This window comes from Periplaneta americana, chromosome 1, assembly GCF_040183065.1.
Source record: "Periplaneta americana isolate PAMFEO1 chromosome 1, P.americana_PAMFEO1_priV1, whole genome shotgun sequence".
Taxonomy (NCBI): Eukaryota; Metazoa; Arthropoda; class Insecta; order Blattodea; family Blattidae; genus Periplaneta; species Periplaneta americana.
Window position 1 is genome coordinate 20,892,501 of NC_091117.1, and position 26,014 is coordinate 20,918,514.

Consider the following 26,014-nt stretch of genomic DNA (forward strand, 5'->3'; position numbering starts at 1 on the left):
AGAGAAGTTTTATATGATATTCTTATTGAATTTGGTATTCCCAAGAAACTAGTTCGATTAATTAAAATGTGTCTCAGTGAAATGTACAGCAGAGTTCGTATAGGTCAGTTTCTGTCAGATGGGTTTCCAATTCACTGTGGGCTAAAGCAAGGAGATGCACTATCACCTTTACTTTTTAACTTTGCTCTAGAGTATGCTATTAGGAAAGTCCAGGATAACAGAGAGGGTTTGGAATTGAACGGGTTACATCAGCTGCTTGTCTATACGGATGACGTGAATATGTTAGGAGAAAATCCACAAACGATTAGGGAAAACACGAGGATTTTACTGTAAGCAAGTAAAGAAATAGGTTTGGAAGTAAATCCTGAAAAGACAAAGTATATGATTATGTCTCGTGACGGGAATTGTGCGAAATGGCAATATAAAAATTGGAAATTTATCTTTCGAAGAGGTGGAGAAGTTCAAATATCTTGGAGCAGCAGTAACAAATATAAATGATACTCGGGAGAAAATTAAACACAGAATAAATATGGGAAATGCCTGTTATTATTCTGTTGAGAAGCTTTTATCATCCAGTCTGCTGTCAAAAAATCTGAAAGTTAGAATTATATTACCAGTTGTTCTTTATGGTTGTGAAACTTGGATTCTCATGTTGAGAGAGGAACATAGGTTAAGGGTGTTTGAGAATAAGGTTCTCAGGAAAATATTTGGGGCTAAGAGGGATGAAGTTACAGGAGAATGGAGAAAGTTACACAACACAGAACTGCACGCATTGTATTCTTCACCTGACATAATTAGGAACATTAAATCCAGACGTTTGAGATGGGCAGGGCATGTAGCACGTATGGGTGAATCCAGAAATGCATATAGAGTGTTAGTTGGGAGGCCGGAGGGAAAAAGACCTCTAGGGAGGCCGAGACATAGATGGGAAGATAATATAAAAATGGATTTAAGGGAGGTGGGATATGATGATAGAGAATGGATTAATCTTGCTCAGGATAGGGACCGATGGCGGGCTTATGTGAGGGCGGCAATGACCCTCCGGGTTCCTTAAAAGCCAGTAAGTAAGTATCCATAAGATGTCTGTAAGTAGGCTGGGTATCTGAGGCTTTTGTTATAGTTATTCATTAAGCCTATTTTTGTAATGCATAATTTGTGTTTTTGTTTGCAGTGTTTTAATTGGCCGTGGTGAAGTGGTGAAGATAAGCGATTTTGGAACGAGTCGAGAATGGAATGAGATTAGCACTAAAATGACATTTGCAGGAACTGTTGCCTGGATGGCTCCAGAAATTATACGTAACGAACCATGCTCAGAGAAAGTGGATATTTGGTGAGTTGAATTTAGTTCTGAATAATCAACTTGTAGCCTACATATAGGAAAGAAGAAAGAAAGAAAGAAAGAAACTTTTTAATAAAAATGATAAAAAAAAATTGAGGGACCTTGGAGACCGGCTGGCTTGATGGTTAAGTGAGGGAGGCGTATAATCGAGGTTCTACTGTAGTTGTTTCTGGATTCGAAGCACAGACTACAGTACAGCTTCAATGGCTACTTTTGAGCGACATAATGTATTATATTTATATATGGATTTTTAAGGGGAAAGGATGGTATTTTTTGGTGAAAAATGTGTAAATTAAAAAAAAAAAATTTTTCTTTAAAATGCTCTGTGATATGTGTGGAATGCATAGCATAATATTTTGTGGGTATTTGTGCCCTTATCAGATGTTGAGACGCCATTTTTTAACTTTCTGCGTTATGGATTTTTAAATCACTCGACCCCTTTTATTGTTGTTTCCGGTAAATTGAATTTTCAAAAATTTTTTTTCTTTAAAATGCTCTTTGATATGCGTGAAATGAATTGCATAACATTTCGTGGGTATTTGTGCCCTTATCGGATGTTGAGACGCCATTTTTAAACTTCTTGCGCTATGGATTTTTAAATCACTCGCCCCCTTTTATCGGTTTATGGTAACTTCATTTTTTTGCTACAGTGCCAAACAAAAATGGATATAATTTCTGAACTATTAAAGATATATGCATGGAATTTAGAACACACATTCTTTAGACTATTAGGAAACTTTTCTCTGTAACAGAATGTTGTATATATCAATCAGAAGATGTATATATCAAGATGTAGAATGTTGTTAATTGATTTCATTTTAAAACTACATCCGTTTGTTTGCCAGAAAGGAATTCAGAAAAGTGTTATTAAATTTTAATTGTTTATTTTACAAACATAGGGACTAATATCAAAATTCTGTTACAGACAGTTTGTAGAGCATGCTTTTGCAAGTTCATTGCAAAAAACGGGATGAATCTACCTTTAAAAATGGTTTAGATATATCGATTTTAGTAAAATCCTGCAATGGGTATATTTTTTTCAAATCTGGCCCCCCAAATAATTTTTTTCAAAATATTAATTTTTGTTGAGTTTCTACAGGTATGAGCTCTTTACATACAAAAAATTAATATTTTACACCAAATAGGAAAAAAGTTTTAAAAAATACCGTCCTCTCCCATTAATAACAGTTTGTATCTCTCTCGTGTGCGCAGGTCTTATGGAGTAGTGTTGTGGGAACTTCTAACATGTGAGACACCGTACAAGGATGTGGACTCTTCAGCCATCATGTTCGGAGTTGGCAACTATTCGCTACATCTTCCAATTCCCTCGACCTGTCCAGACGGATTCCGCCTGCTAGTGAAACAGTGCTGGAATGCTAAACCTCGGAACAGGCCATCGTTTAAACACATCCTTATTCACCTGGATATCGCAGCAGTTGAAGTCCTTAATAAGTCTCCTGAGGACTATTTGAAGACACAGGTACCGTACATAGGCTATTTACACACGAGATGCGTATTTAGTAAAATGATACGATCTTTGGCAATTCAATATGAGGCGGATGTGAATACAATTTCAGTAAACTTCACTGTATTCAATGTGGGGGGTCAATATTATGAGCAACTACAGTAAGTTTTAGTGCGTACTTCCACGTTATTAGTTGGGTCACTATTGTTTGATGAAACTGTATGAAACGTGTTATTATTCGGTTGAGAAGCTTTTATCATCTAGTCTGCTGTCAAAAAATCTGAAAGTTAGAATTTATAAAACAGTTATATTACCGGTTGTTCTGTATGGTTGTGAAACTTGGACTCTCACTCTGAGAGAGGAACATAGGTTAAGGGTGTTTGAGAATAAGGTGCTTAGGAAAATATATGGGGCTAAGCGGGATGAAGTTACAGGAGAATGGAGAAAGTTACACAACGCAGAACTGCACGCATTGTATTCTTCACCTGACATAATTAGGAACATTAAATCCAGACGTTTGAGATGGGCAGGGCATGTAGCACGTATGGGCGAATCCAGAAATGTATATAGAGTGTTAGTTGGGAGACCGGAGGGAAAAAGACCTTTGGGGAGGCCGAGACGTAGATGAGAGGATAATATTAAAATGGATTTGAGGGAGGTGGGATATGATGATAGAGACTGGATTAATCTTGCACAGGATAGGGACCGATGGCGGCTTATGTGGGGGCGGCAGTGAACCTTCGGGTTCCTTAAAAGCCATTTGTAAGTAAGTAAGTAAGTAAGTACGAAACGTTTTGTGTTAGGGTAGTTAAATTATTAAATGACGTGTTAAGACATGAGCTTTAAGTTCCTTTATCCCAAAATGGAATTGTGCAAGAGGATTGCTTAATTACAAGTTATTGTGATATACCTAATATTGTTACTCGTAATTTAAAACAGGGACACTATTAAACATAAGTTTTTAGTCTCAATTTATTTTTTATCTTTTGTATTAATTTAAAAAATATTGATGTTGTAAAGAAAAGATAAGTAATAATCTCATAAAGTTCAGAGAAAATAGCTTATGTATATAAATTAATCTTCAGATTAATATATTACAGTATATAAAATATTATGTGAAATTACATTTAAAGTCTTTAATAATAATGATTACTGATACAGTAAGATATTGTTTTTACACAAATAAATCTACTAAGATATTCTATCAAAGATGCAGAAACGTGTGCAAGTGTAATATAGGCCTACACAACGAAAGTTATCAAACTACAAACCATTATGTTGGAAACTACATTGGCCTATTAATGGAATCCCAGATCACATATATAACAGATTCTTCATCCCTATGTTAAAATGGGTACCATTTTGAAGAGAACAACTGTCAGGATCTCCACCCGTCCGCCATAAATGAACATGAGATGGCAGTACAATCGTTAATACAATTCAAGTGGGAGTTACGACATGACTCCTTATGTAACAACTAGATGGCAGCATAGTAAACCTGACAAAAGTTGTTACCGTCAAAGTCTATAAGGCCGAGCAATCTGGGTATATGTGATCTAGAATGGAATGTGGGTTCTTAGTCTCGTATCGTTTTTGATCAACTCCACCAATTCTAGAAGCATATTATACATGTATGCTAGTAAATGTTGCATTGTTATACATTTTCTCTCTCGATATTTAATTTCAAAGTGACATCGGTATTTTCACCCCATATCTACTATTATTTTTCAGATTTAATTCATTAGATATCAATAATACTGCACTTGATTTCATTGTATACTACAGGATGATCCGTTTGAGTATGGATAAAATAAAAACACCGTGAAACATTTACTACTGAACTTTATTTTTTTAAACTTTTGTGCATAGAACAATGAAAGATGGGAGTTTCCTCAGAGCTCAACATGACCCCCATTGCGCACCCTGCACAACTCATAACGGTGATGCAATTCAACCCATGTCCGTTGTAACATAAGAGGGGTGATTTGTTGAAAAGTTTGAGTAATTTTTTATTCTCAGATCATCAATGTTCCTGGGTTTCTGTGAATGGACAATGTCTTTAACAAAACCCCACACGAAGAAGTCAGGAGGGGTTAGATCTGGGGAGTTTGGGGACGAAGCCAAAAGAAGCTGCTTCTCGTACTGGGTTTCGCCTGCGACCTCCTGCATGTTTTTTTAACACAGTACCTGTTTCTACAAATGTTCGATACCACAACATTATGCAATCATATTTAGGTACATTATGGACACCATACTCACGTCGAAATTCCCTTTGAACTCTTTTAACACTCTCAAATTTAGCACACCAGAGAACACATTGTGCCCTCTGTTGATTCGTAGTAGCCGTTTTAATCGTCTACAATTATCATTTGTCCTTTCAGATTATGCATTGTTGATTGTCATATATGGAAACTCCCATATTTTAATCATAATATAACGAGCAAGAAATTTTTTCTATCATAATAGCTTTATAATAATAAATTAATATTATCCATACCCAAACGGATCAGACTGTACTTTCTTGAGATTTTTAGATTACTAAATGGCCCAAGATTCATGAACCAATTTGTACAGAGTTTACCACTGAATAGGCCTACTGGTGGTTTTTGAAGAATTTCTGTGAGATCACATTAATCCATACAAAGTAAACTATATGAGTAAAATAAATTTATTATGTACAATTTCACATATCGTTATCATCATCATCATCATCATCATCATCATCATCATCATCCATACAGAAGTTAAAATTTGTTAAAAATTGGATGGCTGTGAAAAAAGTTACATTTCAAACATTTTAAAAGAATATTCATGAATATGTTCTATTGGAATATAGTATAATATTAAGAAATATACCGTTACATAATAATAATAATAATAATAATAATAATAATAATAATAATAATAATAATAATAATAATAATAATAATAACAATACACAAAATTTAAAATACTAATACAGTAAAACCTTGATAAGACAATGTTCAAGGGACCGGGTGTAAACCGCGTATTAACTGGGACCGCGTATTGGGCAGGTATACTAATTTTGACTTATATACAGTATCTATTAGCATTTTTCTTTATTGAAAGACATGATTCATGAAAGGTAATATAGTATTACTCCATTATGTAATTACTGTACTGTATGTCAAAGACATTTACAATATATAATGTACTTAATTCTTTCGGAAAAAAAGTCATTTATAGTTGTTTGCCATGAGCGTGTTGTCCAAGTCCTCAAGTTTACCACACTTCAGTTTCCTGCTATTATATCCTCCCGACATCGCAGCTGTAGTGATTGAGTCGCGATTTTTTATTATCGTTCGTTATATCGATGATGGGATTCCTAATGAATCAGAGAGTTGTTTCTGAGTAAGAGTACTGTTCTCATCGTACTTTCGTAAGATTTCCAATTTTTCCGACTCAGCGCTTTTCGTTTAACACTCATAGTAATCACACTCACAGACACTTCAATACACTAAAGGACAACAAACTGCCCAGCAAAAATTTCCATAATTTTATTACGGCCGAGTGAGGAATGCTGTTTGAGAGAGAGGGTAGCAAGAGGGTGAGGTATTGTAACTGTATGCAGGCTTTAACCACGCAGATAAGGAGTCGAATAAGCGAGCATAACAAGAGGGTGGGGTATACTAAGGTATGAAGTATGAAGGTTTAAATGCGCAGGTAAAGGATCGAATACCAATACTTTTCAGGATAATGGCACCAGTGAGTTCAATGACCAAGATGTTTCATTGCTGTTACAGTACATCAGTGGCGGCTCGTGCCTTTCTTGGATGGGTGTTCACAAAAAAATATGAGTAATGAACACACTGATATATTCTCGTATAGCTGAGTCACAGATAGAGATAAACGAGTTCTAATATTCATGCACCAAATCTACGCATATAAACCAAAATTAAAACCATTAAACAAGGGTGGAGTAAAACTAATTCATAGGACTCACCTTAACTGCTGTTGTAGATGGTGTTGAAGATCTGGATTTATTTGTAGAGAAACTCCATTCGCCCAGTTTTGAGCGATGCAAACTTATCAATAACTATTACTGAAGTTTCTAATGTTGTTAACAAGTCCCCCCCCCCCCCCACTGCCAACATAGTCAATGTACTTAATTCGGTTTTCTGTCATGGTGTTACGGAGGAATGTTTTAATTCTCTTTTCATTTAATACACTCACAATTTCACACACGTCCGTCTCCAAACTTAAAGTATTACTGTTTCAACTTTCAATATGCACCAATGGAGGTTGTATTTTCCTTACTTTGCTGAACAAAAGACAATAGAATCAGCCCCCGTGCGTAACAGTATTTTGAAAAGAAAGAGTAAAGAGAGAAAACGAGGAAAGAGGGAGAAAGGAACAGGATGCCAGACCCAAGAAAGATGGAGCATCTCTCTTTCTCTGTCACTAGCACGCTAAGACTTGTGCGAGCCAGAGCTATTGTAACCATTGTAAGAAACCAGAAAATATTCTCGCCTCAGGCTATTTCACCCTGTTAGAGAAAAATTGTGCAAGCTCCTGTCAATGTGTCCAATGGAGATTTAAAGACACACGTCACACGAACGGGACATTCTCTCGAGACGAAAAAAAATGTAGGAAATTGCACATTGGATAGTAATAGATGTACCTGTAATAATATTAATACAGTAATATATATGATTATTGTTGGTTTTTAAGGTGTTCACGTGCTCCTGTGCTCATATAGAGGAACCGCCGCTGCACTGCATTGCTGAAAATTACATCGAAAATATTCCACAAAAAGCGTATTATGCGGGACTTGAGCGCAACAAATGGGGTATTTTATAAATATATATTATTTAATGTACCGAAGTACCGAAGTACATATGATATTTCCATGCAGATATTCTGCGTCATCATACGATGAAAAAGTAATGGAACGGAGAAAAATTCTCTCCGGCGCCGGGATTTGAACCCGGGTTTTCAGCTCTACGTGCTGATGCTTTATCCACTAAGCCACACCGGATACCACCCCGGCGTCGGACAGAATCGGCTCAGTTTTAAGTTCCAACTCTTGGGTTCCCTCTAGTGGCCGCCCTCTGCACTACGTCATAGATGTCTATGAACGAAGGACTGAAGTCCACACATGTGCTGAGGTGCACTCGTTATGAGTGACTAGTTGGCCAGGATCCGACGGAATAAGCGCCGTCTTAAATTACGAAGTGATTTACGCATATCATATATTATTTAATGTACCGAAGTACATATGTTATTTCCATGCAGATATTCTGCGTCATCATACGATGAAAGAGTAATGGAACGTAGAAAAATTCTCTCTGGCGCTGGGATTTGAACCCGGGTTTTCAGCTCTACATGCTGATGCTTTATCCACTAAGCCACACCGGATACCACCCCGGCGCCGGACAGAATCGTCTCAGATTAAGTTCCAACTCTTGGGTTCCCTCTAGTGGCCGCCCTCTGCACTACGTCATAGATGTCTATGAACGAAGGACTGAAGTCCACACATGTGCTGAGGTGCACTCGTTATGAGTGACTAGTTGGCTGGGATCCGACGGAATAAGCGCCGTCTTAAATCACAAGTGATATACGCATATCATATATATATTATTTAATGTACCGAAGTACATATGATATTTCCATGCAGATATTCTGCGTCATCATACGATGAAAGAGTAATGGAACGTAGAAAAATTCTCTCCGGTGCCGGGATTTGAACCCGGGTTTTCAGCTCTACGTGCTGATGCTTTATCCACTAAGCCACACCGGATACCACCCCGGCGCCGGACAGAATCGTCTCAGATTAAGTTCCAACTCTTGGGTTCCCTCTAGTGGCCGCCCTCTGCACTACGTCATAGATGTCTATGAACGAAGGGCTGAAGTCCACACATGTGCTGAGGTGCACTCGTTATGAGTGACTAGTTGGGCGGGATCCGACGGAATAAGCGCCGTCTTAAATCACAAGTGATTTACGCATATCATATATATATTATTTAATGTACCGAAGTACATATGATATTTCCATGCAGATATTCTGCGTCATCATACGATGAAAGAGTAATGGAACGGAGAAAAATTCTCCGGCGCCGGGATTTGAACCCGGGTTTTCAGCTCTACGTGCTGATGCTTTATCCACTAAGCCACACCGGATACCACCCCGGCGCCGGACAGAATCGTCTCAGATTAAGTTCCAACTCTTGGGTTCCCTCTAGTGGCCGCCCTCTGCACTATGTCATAGATGTCTATGAACGAAGGACTGAAGTTCACACATGTGCTGAGGTGCACTCGTTATGAGTGACTAGTTGGCTGGGATCCGACGGAATAAGCGCCGTCTTAAATCACAAGTGATATACGCATATCATATATTATTTAATGTACCGAAGTACCGAAGTACATATGATATTTCCATGCAGATATTCTGCGTCATCATACGATGAAAGAGTAATGGAACGGTGTGGCTTAGTGGGTAAAGCATCAGCACGTAGAGCTGGAAACCCAGGTTCAAATCCCTGCGCCGGAGAGAATTTTTCTCCGTTCCATTACTCTTTCATCGTATTTTATAAAGGCGTTTTATATGAAATGTGCAGGACCGGACAAAAAAAAAGCGTATTACATGGGATAGCGTAATAAGCGGGCACGTCTTATCGAGGTTTTACTGTATTGTAAATTGTAAACAGTTTTAATAATGACAAAATTGTTCATACACTACTGATCCAGTTGCTGTACATTCGTCCACTACAGAAAGGTGAATAAGAAGTACTTGTTGATGGGTGTGCAGGCAACGTGGAAGCAGGAGATCAGACTTCACATGCAGCAGATGCAGTCCGATGGCAGCCACCTGCCGAAGTACGAGGAGGACATCATAAAGAAGCGCAATGACGAGCTGAAGCATGCACAGGACATTCGAGAACACTACGAGCGCAAGCTGGACCGCGTCAACGACATGTACATGGAGATGATCACCAGGCTGCTGCAGGTGGACCAGCAGAAGCAGGAGCTGATGGTGAAGCTGCTGCAGGTGGAGCAGAGGGAGCAGGTGCTGCGCGTCAAGCTGCGCCAGGTCGAGAAGTGGGAGCAGGCCCTGCTCAAGTGAGTTAACAAAACCAGCAGTCCAAAATAACTAATTTTTGATTTGTAAAATAATTACATGTTATTAAAATGCTGTTTGAGATATTATTAAATGCCGTTTCAGTTCTACATTTCACTCACTCCTTTAGACCACCATAAAAGTACTCTTTTTGCATGCTTCCATGTATACATAACATAATAACATAATATATCAAAATATAATTAATTATTTATTCCGTCTTATGGCTTAAGCATTGAATTACATATGAAAGCAAATTAATAACACTCAATAAAAGAATTGTATTCCAATGGATACCATTCCATTGTGGAATCCTGGGAAACGAGAATGCAGATGCTTAGCAAAGAAGGGCAGCACTGCTACTTACAGACCTGTTACTAAATCTACATATTATTCTGTGAAAAAAATTTATTAAATGTACATACTTAGACTTCAACAAACAAAATTTGATAACACAATCTCAAGGGAAAAAATGGAACTCTCTGCATCATAATCCACAGTTAATTCTCGATTTACCATGCAAATCGTCTGTAGCTGCATTTAGATTGGCAACAGTCCATGACTGTTTGGCCAAGCACCTGCATAGAATTGGAATATATCAATCCCCTAACTGCCCATTGTGCAATTCAAATCAAGAAATGGATTCAGAACGCCTCAAAATCTGTGCTTCAGTGGCTGACCATGACAATATCTTTGAAAAATATTGGAGTGCAAGAGGTCAAATGACTTTATTGTCAAACGCCTGGCATTAGAAAACAACAACAACATATGAAAGCAAACCATATGAAAGGAAAACATTGATGTGTTACATCCAGTGGCGGCTCGTGGGTATTGAATTAAGGGGGGCTGCATGCAAAAATAAACCAAGCAACTTATCTTATTTAAAGATTTAGTTTGTCTTTATCGAACATTGGAAAAAGCTTCACACATACATTTACCTCATTTTAAGGAAATGAAGTTTTGTAGCATTCAAATTTTTCTTGACACAGAAGAGAAGATAATATCAGATGAACTATGAACTGGAATCGGGTGTTAGCTTGTGCGATAATGAGGTAACACACTTCTTTGGCTACCGCAACCCTTGTTTGAATCCCATCGACCTTACGACGCTTTTTAGGGTTTTCATTTTCACAGATGTCGCTGCTCAACTGTGCACTATTCTGTGCTTGCCTCATTTATTGTGATGTTGTTAGATGTTTCAGATTCCATTAAGGTTTGAAAACATTCTAGCAATGGCTCCTTCTTCTCATGAACAACATTTACTGTTCTTATTTTAAAACTCCATCTTGTTGCCCCAGCTGATGGAATTGTCTTTGAAATACATTAATCTAATACAGACTGTGAGGAGATCGAGAGAAGAAAGTAGGGATACTGGATAAATTATAAAAAAATATGCGAGCCTTTGTATTTTGTTTAGCGGCTCTTTCCATTATGAGATTCAACTGATGGGCACTTAATTTCACATTTCTCCTGAATTGTTAAGGTACTGAACTGAATAGACTGTAAATATTGTACAGAATTAAACATTGTCGCACTTGTTATACTCACAACATTAAAGAAAATGTATTTAAAACTGCGTGCTACTGACAAGTTGCTGCAAATTTTGCAGCGCCTGGAAACTCTGGATTCATGGCGAGGGGCAGCAGGGGTAGGGGTAAAACTAACGCGCAAAGCATCCGAGAAGAGACTGGCAGCTCCAGAGGAGGAAGTGGTTCATCCTATACTCCTTGTCCCTGGTTTCGCTCTGGCAGCACCAGTGACTTCACTGATTGCTTGCATGTCAATGAGAGCGAAATTTTATAAAAAAAATTCGAGCCGCTAAATAGAGACTGTATAATAAATGTATTTCACAACATAAAACGAGATAAGAGCCACAAATGTCTGGGGGTGCTGCAGCTCCGCAGCCCCCCTTCGAAAGCCGCCCCTGGTTACATCATATTATTTAGTCTTAATATTAACGTTTTCGCCCTTTGTAGGGCCTCTTCAGGTACGAGATATAACAAAATATCATCTAAAATCAATTACAAAACTTGCTTTACATTTGGAAATGACATGACTAGAGTAAATATGATTTAGTGACAATATTAATCATCCACAGCAACATTAAAATATCCTGTCAAGATATTAAAAACAGATTTAAAACGATGTGAATTTGCAAATTTGTTTTTAATATTTTGACAGGATATTTTAATGTTGCTGTGGATGATTAATATTGTTACTATGTCATATTTACTCTAGTCATGTCATTTCTAAATGTAAAGCAAGTTTTGTAATTGATTTGTTATATCTCGTACCTGAAGAGGCCCTACAAAGGGTGAAAACGTTAGTGTTAAGACTAAATATGATGTAACACACCAATGTTTTCCTTTCATATGGTTTGCTTTCATATGTAATTCAATGCTTAAGCAATAAGACGGACTATTCCTAACATGAATTGTAAATTTTAACATGTTTGCCTACCATTAAAAGATATTTTCGAAATGGCTGTCTGAAAATATTTTGTGTTTCCTGTTGCTTGTACATTTTGTTCCTCCCCTCTCAAACTTCTGACAAGAAAATTATAAATCCATCATTATATTGTCAGCAAATGAAGTGCATAGTTTGGAAAGTTTCCACGAATATTAGTTGGCTTTAGACTTGCAGTTTGGTTTCCAAAGCATTGTGTTACGAAACATTGTCTCAAGTTTTGAAAAGTTAACTTCTCCAATTGTCTGTTAGCAGTTCATTTACATTTCATTTATTGTATTCCATAAATCTTACATCAACACTGCATTTCGAGATGTGGAACAAGTAAAATATTATACAAAAATATACAGACTGGAAGTGAAATGGCCTTGCAGGTTTTCAGAGCGAATACGGTAGCTAATGTTGTATGTAACAAAAAACTATAATATCATATTGGTGGAAAGGTAATAGTTTTTTTCAGAAAAAAAGTTTAACAACCTCTTATTCGGTAACTATTGCGAGTAGGCTGATGGGCATTGTCGGAAGTTGCACTTACCGGTACTTTTCCCTGTATGAAAAGATCTTAACACACAAAACATTCTTATAATTTCTGTAAAATTTAGTCAATCTTTGAATTTTGTCGAGTGTGCAGTATGTTTGCAGTGCAAACTGGCATAACAACCTGTGAAAGGAACGCCCTTTCATAATAGATGATGACGTGATTGGGTTCCTATACAGGAGAAGTTGGGGGAAATTAATATGAAGTATTTTCTGTCAGTTGACAATGATCTAATAACCTCAGAAATTCCCGGTATTGACGACATGATTCCAGATCATGCTGCCACTATCACCCAAGATGAAGACAGTGATGAGGGAATTGAATCTGCAGAACAAAGTGTCCCCACAGCAAACGAAGCCCTCGGTGCAGTAACTGTGCTTCGAGAATTCATTAGTGTTGCTCCTAGTGGTGTATCAATTGAAGTTATATGCAGTTCCTTCAACCAAACAAAAGCCGTTATCTTTCATAATAGTAAAAAACTTAGTACAAACACACAGCTAAAAACAATCAAAGATTTTTTTCTTATGAAATGAGCTCTTATTTGCATTTTGCACTGTAACTGATGTACAATAAAATATGTTTCCTATGAAGTGATACCTAAATTGTTTTCCCCAATTCATAAATAATTTCCCATCTATAGCGCTGTCCAGCTTATTTTACATGAAAGCCACAGCCCCTTGACGAGTGCATTAATGGGATTATAATAATAAATTTAGCCTGTATACATCCCATAAGGGCAAGGGCCTCCTGTTGTCACAGGGAATTGCTCATAAGTAGGCTCCTAAGGTGAGCGAGTCCTTGGGAGCTTGGTCATATTACTGATATTTCTTCGTTTCACTGTTCCTGACTTCCCTCTTCGATCATTTCTACTATACTCATCTCCCACACTTCCTCATATCACTTCACACGAGTTACACTCACTGTCGTTGACTTTCTGACCTATCTGGTGCTTGCTGATTCATGTTTGGTGCCAGCTGCCTCCATACTTCTCTGTCTCGTGCCGCTCTCGACCATTGACTTCCTGCTCTGGTTCTGAAGTAGTCCGCCCATCTGGTTTTCTGTCGTCCCACGTGCCATCGTCCTTCTCTTGGGTCCCACATTGTGGTGCGATTCGTCCATTTCTGGTGATCCATACGTGCTACGTGGCCGCCCCATTTCCATTTTAGGTTTTCTCCCTTTCTACCACATCGCGCATTTTTGTCCTTATTTCCTCGTTTCTGAGTCTGTCTCTTAGTGAAACATTTAGGATCTTCCTTTCCATTCTCCTTTGACAAACCTGTAGCTGTTTTTTATGTTTTTCTGTCGAGGACCACGTTTGACAGCCATAGAGTAATGTCAGCATGACACATTTGTCTAGGATTTCAGCTTTCGTACTTGCTTTTTGCCGTTTGTCCATGAGTAGGAATTTGAGCGACCAAAATTTGTTCCATGCCAGTCCTATTCTGCATTTGATTTCATTCTCTGTGTTCTTGTTTAGGGAGATGCTTCGCCCGAAGTACACGAACTGCTGCACATACTCAAGTGGTGATTGTTGACTTTGAATAGGGTCTTGTGTACCATTGGTGATAACTTTTGTTTTTGTGGGATTCATTGTGAGTCCTACTCCGCTGCTTACTTTATCCACTTCACTGATCATTTCCTCTAGCATTTTTGCTGATGTTGCTATCAGAGTTATGTCATCTGCAAATCTGAGATGTGTCAGTTTCCGCCCATCTATATTTAGTCCATGTGTGTGTTTCCATTTCAGTTTTCTAAATTGGTGTTCCAGCATGCTTGTAAATAGTTTTGGTGATAGAGGGTCTATACTATATATTAAAATTTGATTTTATTTTTGAGGACAAATATGATCTACAAGTTACAAATTACATCTTTGTAATACTTTTTATGATTTGGATATTATGTTGTAGGTAACATGTCAGTTGCTAATGATTTTGCTAATGTGTACTTACTTTAATTGTAGCAAACATTGATACTATTAATTTTCTCTTGCTAGGAGGGAGAAGAAAGTTGGAATAAAACATAGCTTACTGAAAGCTCAGAAACATATCAGCAAACATCACTCTTCAAGCAACCATTCTACTCCTACCTCACCCGAGAACCAGACGAGTCCAGAATCACCACAGAACTGGGCTCATGGGGTTAGTTACATACCGGTACCGTAGTTATTGTGCCTAATTTTAGATTAACATTTAACTGGCAGTGAGAAATGTTCTTGTTGTTTATCAACATACTACAGAATATTAATACAGTGAAACCTGTTCAAATCGGAACCTGAATAATCCGGAATCCTGTCTATTTCAGAACAATTTATTGGTCCTGGCGAAATTCATATGTATTATATATAATTTTTCCTGAATAAAACGGAAACTGTCCAATGCAGAAACGGAAACTGTCTGCTACTGTTCAAAACGGAAATAATATTTTGGACACACTACTTTAATGTAAACTATATTTTGAAACAGTATGTGCTTTCAAGAAATGTACGAAATACGTAGGTCACTAAGATAAAAACAAGTTTTCTTTGTAAAATTTTTGAGGGTACGAGGGTGTGTTGGCCTGGTGGTCATAAATTTTATTACCCTATTGACTAGGCAGAGGAATCCCTTCAAAGATGTTCAGTGCTTCACCCCCTGTATGCTGTCATAGCTGTGTAGAGCGCAAGTGTATTAGCGATTTCGTGATAAAAAAAAAAGGTTGCGTAAAAATGTTGCACTATCATTAATTGATGAAGTAAAAGTTATCGAGGAAAATGAGGAACGAAGAGTATGGAAAATAATGTTGAAATTTATGAATGGAAAACTCAGGTGTAACTTAACACTTTCAAAAATAAATGCGTATGATGAGTGAGTGGCTTGCGGTCAATAATGGTGACATAAAAAGAAAGAGAAAACAACTGGATACATAGAAATAAATGAACTGTTGTGGGAGTGGATTGTTCTTGCCCTTCCAAAGATCGTGCAAATTTCTGGACCTATTCTGCAAAAAAAAACCTTGAACTGGCAAAGAAATTAGATAATCCAGAATTCAAGGCTTCTAGGCTCCTAGTCCAACTAAATGTGCTGCGATATACAGTACAGTAATATAGTATAATGTTAGATATTAAATTTAGTGTAATTAATAAACTTTATAGTGTTTAATGAGTGATTTACGATACAATTTATACAGGAAATGAGATTTTCATCAAGATCATTCACCAATTAAATAAGTGACAGGAGGCTGATTTCATGTTAGTAGTGTTAAACGGAATATTTTGTAATCATCATCATCATCATCATCATCATCATCTTCATGGTAGGCCTCAGCCCGTTCCGCTCTCAAAATTCCGGAATATTTTGTAATTCCTACAATTTGCAGCATGCCATTTTGTTTTTCATTTATAACAAATGATAAAATATTCCATTTTAACTTCACACCTGAATAACACGGAAACCTGTCCACTACGGAAAAAAAATTAGGACCATGTCACTTCCGTCTTGAACAGGTTTCACTGTATTATGTTTAAGTAAACTCTATTTATACAGTGTACATATTTGTGGTTATATTATGTAATACTGAACTTGTATTTTTTACATCTAAATTACATGCAATGTTTTCTACACTGTATTATTCTTACTAGAGAAAAATGACAAAGGATATGTTATTGAGGTTATGTCGAAACCCTCTCTCAAACTGCGCACATATCCACTCCAGGTATTTGTTGCATAAAACTGAAATTACCATTTTACTAACGATAAATTAGTAACCTAAGTAAAAAACTAGTCATTTCCAGTGCGATAAATTTGTCACAAATGACAGCCACTAGTATCTACTAATAGTTTCATTTATTTTCCCAATGAAATGTTCCATAAAAATTTGTCATTTGTAAAATAATAATATTGGAATCGCTAACACGTTTTCTACTATTTCTGGGTCACCTAATTTTACTAAGTTCCAAATACAACGCATTGCATATGTGCAGTAAACAAGAGCGCCTAAATGTATGCTACTTGTGGACAGTCTTGCAAAGCTTGTTGCCTACATAGAGGAGGACTGCTATCAAGACTCGGTTCATTTTTTAATTCTGCATCTGTACTTTGTAAACTTTCTTACAAGTGTAGAAATAGCATTTTAAATGTAATATTACTTCATCTTCAAGTAGTGACACTGAAGAAGGATCGATACATAGATGGAGGAGAACATTTAAGCAAGCGTTATTAGCATGACTATTGTAGCTATCACGTGCTGTCCTGCACTTGGTACCAATATAATAACAGCACAGTCTAGTATATACAGTCACGAAGCTCAATACGTAGTAAATATGCATCCATAGATAGTTGCTAACCACTAGGATCACTAATATCGCCTCATTACAGACAATGCGAAATAGTACCGGCACAGTCTATTGTTCCTAGCACCCACATAACTCAAGCTTCGTGACTATATACTAGACTGTGATAATAGGCTACCAATACAATAATAATAGTACATTATGCAACGAGCATATAATGGTAGTAATTAAGACGCAAGTATGTTTATGAAACGAGCACAAGCGAGTTTCATAATTTTGATACGAGTGTCTTAATTACCATTATAGTCAAGTTTCATGCGACGTTTTATGCTCGACCATATTGATTTTTTCCGGCAATTGGTGAAATGAATTTGCGGGAACGTGCTTTGTGAAAGGCTGGAAGATGACGGTAAATTGATGTTAATTTGTGTGTTGTTTTTTTCGACTGAGTTTAATATTGTCTAATCTCGCGCTAGTTGTCTTTCGATTGCATATCCGAGAATAATCGGTACTTGCGCTTTAATATTGCTACAATAGTATTTTCTGATTGGTGGAACACCTGAACTTTAATGAATCGGTGTACTTTAATGAGGTCCAGTAAAGGGCTGCTACCAGGTGTATAATTACTACATTTCGGCATGGTCGAGCATAAAATTATTATATTGATACCAGCGCCTCTTTTAATGTCAATTATTAGGCCTACTTATATTATTTCAGTTTTCATTTTACATTGTTATATATTCTTATTGTGAAATCATTCATGTAATGTGTTCCAATAGCTAATAATTGTAATTAGCTCTTATCTTTTGTTATATAGTCCTACGTTCATCTTATCTATTGTTATATAGTTCCAACGTTCAAAATGTAATAAATCACGGTTTACAGTATTCAAAATGCGTACTGTCGACTGATTAAGCTGATAAAGATGAATGTCGATAAAGAGAAATTGCGTCATAGCTTTTGCTTCCATTTATTTTTATTTCAGACGAGGAATTGAGATTTTGGTATGAGTCACGAATTGCAGTGTTTAATGGTAGTTAGTGCAATGTTAACAGGCAGATTATTTCTCGTTCTTCAGAATGGCAGTGCCGACAATACAATTCTCGTAAATAGTGTTATAGTCCCGTCGCTCTAGTTTCCGGCAGCCAATCACGTTGCAGGTCGGCTACATTTAAACATGTGCGTCTTATGATTCGCTGAAGAAGACGTCATGCATTTCCTAAGGCTGGATAAATAATTAATATAATCGCCCGCCATTTTGGCTCTTTCGTTAGCGTTCGCAGAAAACACACGAGAACGTTACGTGCCGCTCAATTATTTGCTCAATTACAATGCGTTTGATTTATTATCATAGGAGCTACGACATGATAATGTTTAACGGTGTGGCAAATAGATCCCTCGTCTGGTAGCTTGGCAACGAAAGAACAAAAATGGCTAATAATACTACCTACCTAGACTTTACAGAGCCTTGACTTCCTAAGATGTAAGCAAAGAGGAGGATCACGCCGGGAATAACAGCATCGCGACTATAGCTGTCCACTACTCTCGCCAACGACAATGATCGGTACTGAGAGGGTGCATATTCACTGTATCTGAGCAATAGTTGAACTTACTGCTGCCACAACGATACATTGCACTGATGTGAAAATTGACTGCACTGTACTGCTACGTCTGAGATAAGAGATTGCATCACATGATTTATTCTAAGCAGTTGTCTTCGCTGCCACCAGTAATCATTCTTCAGACAAGTAATACCGTACTTTTAATGTACAGTGCGGCACAAAATTAGACATACTCTATTTTCGGAAATACATAACATTAATTTATAATGAATACTCGTACACTGTTGAAAAGAGTAGACTTTAAAGATGAGCAGGACTTTTTATTATATTTTTGAGGCTCAATTAAAATCTTATGGAGGTCAATACACAATGGTGCGAAAAATGTGGTTTTTGAAGACAGTTTATTACTTCAAAATGCAGAAACTGAATGTTGGTAAAATTAATAATAATTAATGATCTTTCAAATAATCAAAATTAAAAATGATGGTCTATGTGACCGCCATTTGCCCGCACAACCATTTGTAGGCATCTTCTCCATTGTCCAGTTGCACTGGATATCTGTCTGAAGAATTCGGTCCCAACATTCAAGAAGGCATTGTCTTAAATGTTCAATATTACGAATTCTTGTTTTGTAGTAAACTGGTTTTTGTAGTTTACTCCGTACAAAATAGTCCATAGGATTAAGATCTCGTTTGAAACTCCAGCGGAAACCATCAGAGAATCTGAGAAATGCGATCTTTCACGTAATAATCTCTCAGAAAGGATATAATGTCCGTATCTTGCTAATCAATTATTGTACACTTGAAACAGACCATTCTCGCTGAGCGTAGATCCTATAATTTGACGGGCAGATAAATTATCATATTGGTGCAAATGTTTAATGTAAATCCTTTCTTTGTTCGTTAAGCAACCCATTATTCTCAAAATGAGCACAACAAACGGCTTGGCCTGCTGAACTAGTAAGACCATAATGCTTAGTTCAGCATAAACGATCGATTTTGCACTGCCTTACAATAGTACATTATGCAACCAGCCTATAATGATAGTAATTAAGACGCGAGGATGTTTATGAAATGAGCACAAGCGAATTTCATAATTTTCATACGGGCGTCTTAATTACCATTATAGGCAAGTTTCATACGACTTTTTATGCTCGACCATATTTCTAACTTGAAATTATTCATAAGTTTTCATGTTATTCTTATGTAATTGGGGAGCGAACTGACTTTGTGCAATCTCGTAAATTGTGAGATGTGCGCAGACGCGAAAGTATTGATTTTTTCCAGGCAATAAATGTCGACAACTTTGATATAATCTAGAAAGTAAGATAAACGTTAAACTTGATATAACCTTGAAATTGAATTCGACATTGAAAAACGAGATGGCAGATTGAATTTATTTGAATATTATTTACAATTAACGCTCATTATTATAGTAACAGAACATAACCTTCTGCGACAGTATTGGATTTCCAGCCTGCGTGATGTTTTGCTAGTTGTCTTTCAATTGCATATCCGAGAATAATCGAAAACCTGAACTTTAATGAATAGGTGTACTTTAATGACATGCATTAAAGGACTGCTACCAGGTGTATAATTACTACATTTCGGCATGGTCGAGCATAAAAAATAAAAAATAATTTTTAATAAATGGTAAAAAATTAAATATTACAGTACTTTCCCAGTCTACAAGGACTGTGAAATAAACTTTCAAGTGAAATCATTAGCTACTGGAATATAACCATTTAAATTTTGTGCCTTTTTATGGCCCCACTATGTGTATGTATGCAAATTGGAATGTTTCCCTCACTGCAGAATCCGATCATGGCAGCTCTGGTACTGAACAGTGCATCACAGCAGCCGGAGTCGATAATCACAACCAGTGGAGGTGCAGCCTGCGAGCATCTCCTGAAACAACGCAAGTGCAGGCATCGAGGCAGCAAGTCGAGCCCCACCCAAGATAAAAAGGTAATGTTTGTGTTGTCTTGTCGCACATGTGCTAAACCTTTTCCTCTGCTCACAGTGTGAAACCGATTTATTTTAAAATCTGATTAACTGATTGTATGTCTTTTAACCTCTTGTTCTCCTTGCATTCCTCTTACTCTCCTTGCGTTCCCCTTGTTTTCTCGTATTTCCCTCGTTCTCCTTGTATTCCCCTTGTTCTCCTTTTATGTGATGGTCAATTCCCTGGTTACAGCCCCTTTACTTAGTGAGAAGAAAGACAAAGATAGTTCTGCGTCAAAAATACATTTATACATTTTCGTGGGGACAGCTCCGTATCAGAGCCTGTTAACTATAATCCGTGACTGCTTCAGTATTTTACATATATATTTTTTCAGTATCACAATACTTTCACATCGTATGAAGTATAGAGAGAGTAAAAAATTTGAAGCGACTACAGATACAGAGACATTATTATGACGTGAGGCGAGGAAACTGCAGATGACTCGTGGTCCACTGCTAGCGTGATTTCCGGCGAGTGCATAACCATTTCTCTGGCACTTCTACAATACATAACAGTACTCTAGTCGCGACGCTGTTATTCCCGGCATGACTCCTTATCTTTGCTTACGTCTTAGGAAGTGAAGGCTCTATAAAGTCTAGGTAGGTAGTATCGTTCGCCATTTTTGTTCTCTCGTTGCCGAGCTACCATACGAGGAATCTATTTGCCACACCGTTAAACATTATCATGTCGTGGCTCCTATGATAATAAATCAAACGCACTGTAATTCAGCAAATAATTGAGCAGCAAATAACGTCTTCGTGTGCTTTTTGCGAACGCAAACGAAAGAACCAAAATGGCGGACGATTATATTAAGTATTTATCTAGCCTTAAGAAATGAATAACGTCTTCCTCAGCGAATCACAAGACGCACACGTTTAAATGTAGCTAACCTGTAACGCGATTGGCTGCCGGAAATTAGAGTGACGGGACTATAACAATAAATGTTCAATAATTTGGACTTACCTTGCTCACAGTCGTTGCTGAAAATGGCCCCCATTTGCTGCCACAAACAACTTACATCTTCTAATAAATAAATGAACAACACTCTGAAGTTCCACATCATTGATAGCCTCGATTTCTTCTCGGAAATAGTCTTTTAGTTCATCTACAGAGTCTGCCTGCCTTAATGCTTGCACTCTTGGAATTTTATATGGCTTCAGTTTCAATAATTTTGTTACATTTCTTGCAGAGGACTGAGATATTCCGTTTCCTGTGCTAAATGCTTTAGAGATTTTTGAGGGGTATGTTGTAATATTTCACCAGTCTCATCTAATTTTTCTTCTGTAGGAACACTCTGTTTTAGAGACGGGGTTCGGAATTGAATGGGTTACATCAGCTTCTTGTCTATGTGGATGACGTGAATACATTAGGAGAAAATTCACAAACGATTGGGGAAAATACGGGAATTTTACTTGAAGCAAGTAAAGTGATAGGTTTGGAAGTAAATCCCGAAAAGACAAAGTATATGATTATGTCTCGTGACCAGAATATTGAAAGAAATGGAAATACAGAAATTGGAGATTTATCCTTCGAAGAGGTGGAAAAATTCAAATATCTTGGGGCAACAGTAACAAATATAAATGACACTCGGGAGGAAATTAAGCGCAGAATAAATATGGGAAATGCGTGTTATTATTCGGTTGAGAAGCTTTTCTCATCCAGTCTGCTCTCAAAAAATCTGAAATTTAGAACTTATAAAACAGTTATATTACCGGTTGTTCTGTATGGCTGTGAAATTTGGACTCTCACTTTGAGAGAGGAACAGAGATTAAGGTTGTTTGAGAATAAGGTGCTTAGGAAAATATTTGGGGCTAAGAGGGATGAAGTTACAGGAGAATGGAGAAAGTTACACAATGCAGAACTTCACGCATTGTATTCTTCACCTGACATAATTAGGAACATTAAATCCAGGCGTTTGAGATGGGCAGGGCATATAGCACGTATGGGCGAATCCAGAAATGCATATAGAGTGTTAGTTGGGAGACCGGGGGGAAAAAGACCTTTGGGAGGCCGAGACGTAGATGGAAGGATAATATTAAAATGGATTTGAGGGAGGTGGGATATGGTGATAGAGAATGGATTAATCTTGCACAGGATAGGGACCAATGGCAGGCTTATGTGAGGGCGGCAATGGCTTCCTTAAAAGCCATTTGTAAGTAAGTAAGGAACACTACGTTTTCTGTTTGATTTTCGATTGTTCACTGAGTCTGTTTCTTTAAATCTTTTAGCGAATCTTCTAATTGTTCGGCAGAAGACACAGGTCTGTTTGGAAACTTTATTCGAAATTTACGTCTTGTTTTTGCACACGACCTTCTGCCTTTTATGTACATATTGTACATATACATATGATCACACAATGAGAATTAGTTGGTAAGCATTATCTAAATACCTACACAATAATCACTAAACTTCATAGAGTAACTTTATATACTTGAAGAATCAAGACTTTTATAACACGACTTGTGACTACAGCGAATGCCATATGGCGACTGAGGATCTACTATGCTGCACCTCTAACAGCCCATGCACCACAGACCGCGCAGGGAGCGGGCCTCCAGTAACCCGTTCTTTTCTCACCTCACGTCATAATAACGTCTCTGTATAATCGTTAGAAACTTCAGAAACCATGATTACTTTTCTGACTGCAGAAATCCATTGTGGCAGCCCTGACACTAAACAGTGCATCACAGCAGTTGGAATCATTAATCACTTCTAGTGGTGCTGCCACCTGTGAGCACCTCTTAAAGCAACGAAAGAGCAGGCACCGAGGCAGCAATAAGTCAAGCCCCATCCAAGACAAAAAGGTATTATTGCATTCCTCAGTATGCGAGGTACAGGGAAAGTATTGCGATGCTGCGAGGTGTTCATCTCGACATTTGACGGGAAGAAATGCACGAACAACCCTGGCACAAAGAATGGTTTTTATTCGTCTGTATTCTTCTCTCTTCTGATTGTCTTGTGTTGTCTTGTCGTGTAGTGTTGTAACGTGTCTTCTCTTAGCCTGTCACACTCGTTATTTCCTTTCTGGTTTATTTTAAAATATAACCTCTACTAATCTCGTTTGGTTCATTCTTACAGCATGGACTGCTCATGCCAATAGTCTCCTTTCCATATCCGTCACTAGATCAATGTGTGCAGCTTGCTCAGTTGGATGAATTTTTTTCATATTCTTCGTATTTCTTGTTTCATTACTGGCCCATTTATCTTCCTGAGAATCTGCCTCTCCTGTACATTTAGTAGCTATACTCTTATATTTTTCTTGCATGGTCCAGATTGTGCATTCATATGTCCTGAAAGTTGTATAATTTAAAAAAATTAAAGCCAAGAGCAGTAAATTTTCTTCTAAAATACTCTTTCGAAAAAGGGGGGGGGGGGGAATCTGTGACTTCATAAAATGTAGGTAAGTCTTAGAAAGAGGTTTTGTCGCACATATACTTTATAAGTCCCAGAAAGAAGGCAGTGCACATAATCAGACATACAACGAAACAAAACTAGTCCTTCTCTTGTGAACCAGTTGCTCGCCCTCTGATCATATGCACTGTCTCCTTTCTAGGACTTCTGTGCAACAAAACTTTTTTTATTGTACATAATTACGAATATCTCCACATAACCTTTGTAGATATCAATGAGAATTGAGTCTTTCATAGTGATAGTGTTGTGAAGCATTAAAAATCGATAAACAAATATTTAGTATTTATTGCTACATACAATACAATATAAACATATTATGGGTGTAGCACATACCATTAGGAAAGTCCAGGATAACAGAGAGGGTTTGGAATTGAATGGGTTACATCAGCTACTTGTCTATGCGGATGACGTGAATATGTTAGGAGAAAATCCACAAACGATTAGGGAAAACACGGGAATTTTACTGGAAGCAAGTAAAGAGATAGGTTTGGAAATAAATCCCGAAAAGACAAAGTATATGATTATGTCTCGTGACGAGAATATTGCACGAAATGGAAATATAAAAATTGGAAATTTATCTTTTGAAGAGGTGGAGAAGTTCAAATATCTGGGAGCAACAGTAACAAATATAAATGATACTCGGGAGGAAATTATACACAGAAAAATATGGGAAATGCCTGTTATTATTCTGTTGAGAAGCTTTTATCATCTAGTCTGCTGTCAAAAAATCTGAAAGTTAGAATTTATAAAACAGTTATATTACCGGTTGTGAAACTTAGACTCTCACTTTGAGAGAGGAACATAGGTTGAGGGTGTTTGAGAATAAGGTGCTTAGGAAAATATTTAGGGCTAAGCGGGATGAAGTTACAGGAGAATGGAGAAAGTTATACAACACAGAACTGCACACATTGTATTCTTCACCTGACATAATTAGGAACATTAAATCCAGACGTTTGAGATGAGGAGGGCATGTAGCACGTATGGGCGAATCCAGAAATACATATAGAGTGTTAGTTGGGAGGCCGGAGGGAAAAAGACCTTTAGGGAGGCCGAGACGTAGATGGGAAGATAATATTAAAATGGATTTGAGGGAGGTGGGATATGATGATAACCCAGTAAGTAAGTAAGCACATACCTGTTTGAGCAAGCTCGTGTTCGGGAGCGGTTCCTATAAATAGCTATTTTGTACTAAATGAAACATAACAAAGATTCAATTAAATTACGAAACAAGGATAATGACGAAGATAAAAGTAGACAATCAATTCAAAAACAGAATATAAACAATTTGCAAAGTATACAAATAAATAAAGTACGGTAATGCAAATTAATTAATTAATAACTAGTTCACAAATATTTTAATAACTTGGTGAAAAACAAAATAGATATAATATAATGAATAAATAAATAAATACAACTTGAATAATAATCCAATAAATAAATGCAGTAAGTAGGTAATATGAGAAAAAATAGATACATATGATTCAGTAATTACGTAAAAATAAATAAAATATAAACAATAAATTAATGAATAAATATATAAATGAATGAATAAATAAAAAAATAAATACATAAAGGAATGAATAAAATAAATAAATAAATAAATAAACGAATGGATAAATGAATAAATAAATAAAGGAAAAAAAACTTTATATAATGAATGGGTGAATAAATAAATTAAAATGAATGGGTGAATAAATAAATTAACGAGTTGATTAATTAGTTCACAAATATATCAGTCAATCAATCTTCTTAATGTATCCAGCTGTTTGCTGACAAATATATAAATAATGGAAAAACGAAATATTTAGAAAGATATAACAAAACGAATAAATAAATAATTAATTAAGAAATAAAATACCGTAAATCAATGAATTTGTAAATAAT

At 36.9% G+C, this 26,014-nt stretch overlaps 1 protein-coding gene across 6 annotated transcripts in view; it reads left to right on the forward strand.

Annotated features, from left to right (window-relative positions):
* wnd (wallenda) overlaps positions 1-26,014 on the forward strand; it is a 199,052-nt gene that overhangs the window by 150,978 nt on the left and 22,060 nt on the right. For 4 of the 6 annotated variants that reach the window (XR_011335770.1, XM_069844634.1, XM_069844607.1 and 1 more), the window contains 6 exons: positions 1,172-1,330; positions 2,552-2,819; positions 9,574-9,884; positions 14,880-15,039; positions 20,530-20,682; positions 23,368-23,523. Coding sequence is in view for 5 of the 6 variants with exons in the window: in XM_069844634.1 (XP_069700735.1) it covers positions 1,172-1,330; positions 2,552-2,819; positions 9,574-9,884; positions 14,880-15,039; positions 20,530-20,682; positions 23,368-23,523 (1,207 nt within the window). In the remaining variant the exon portion in view is untranslated. The remainder of the gene's footprint in view (positions 1-1,171; positions 1,331-2,551; positions 2,820-9,573; positions 9,885-14,879; positions 15,040-20,529; positions 20,683-23,367; positions 23,524-26,014) is intronic. The other 2 variants (XM_069844625.1, XM_069844746.1) reach the window with 2 other exon arrangements.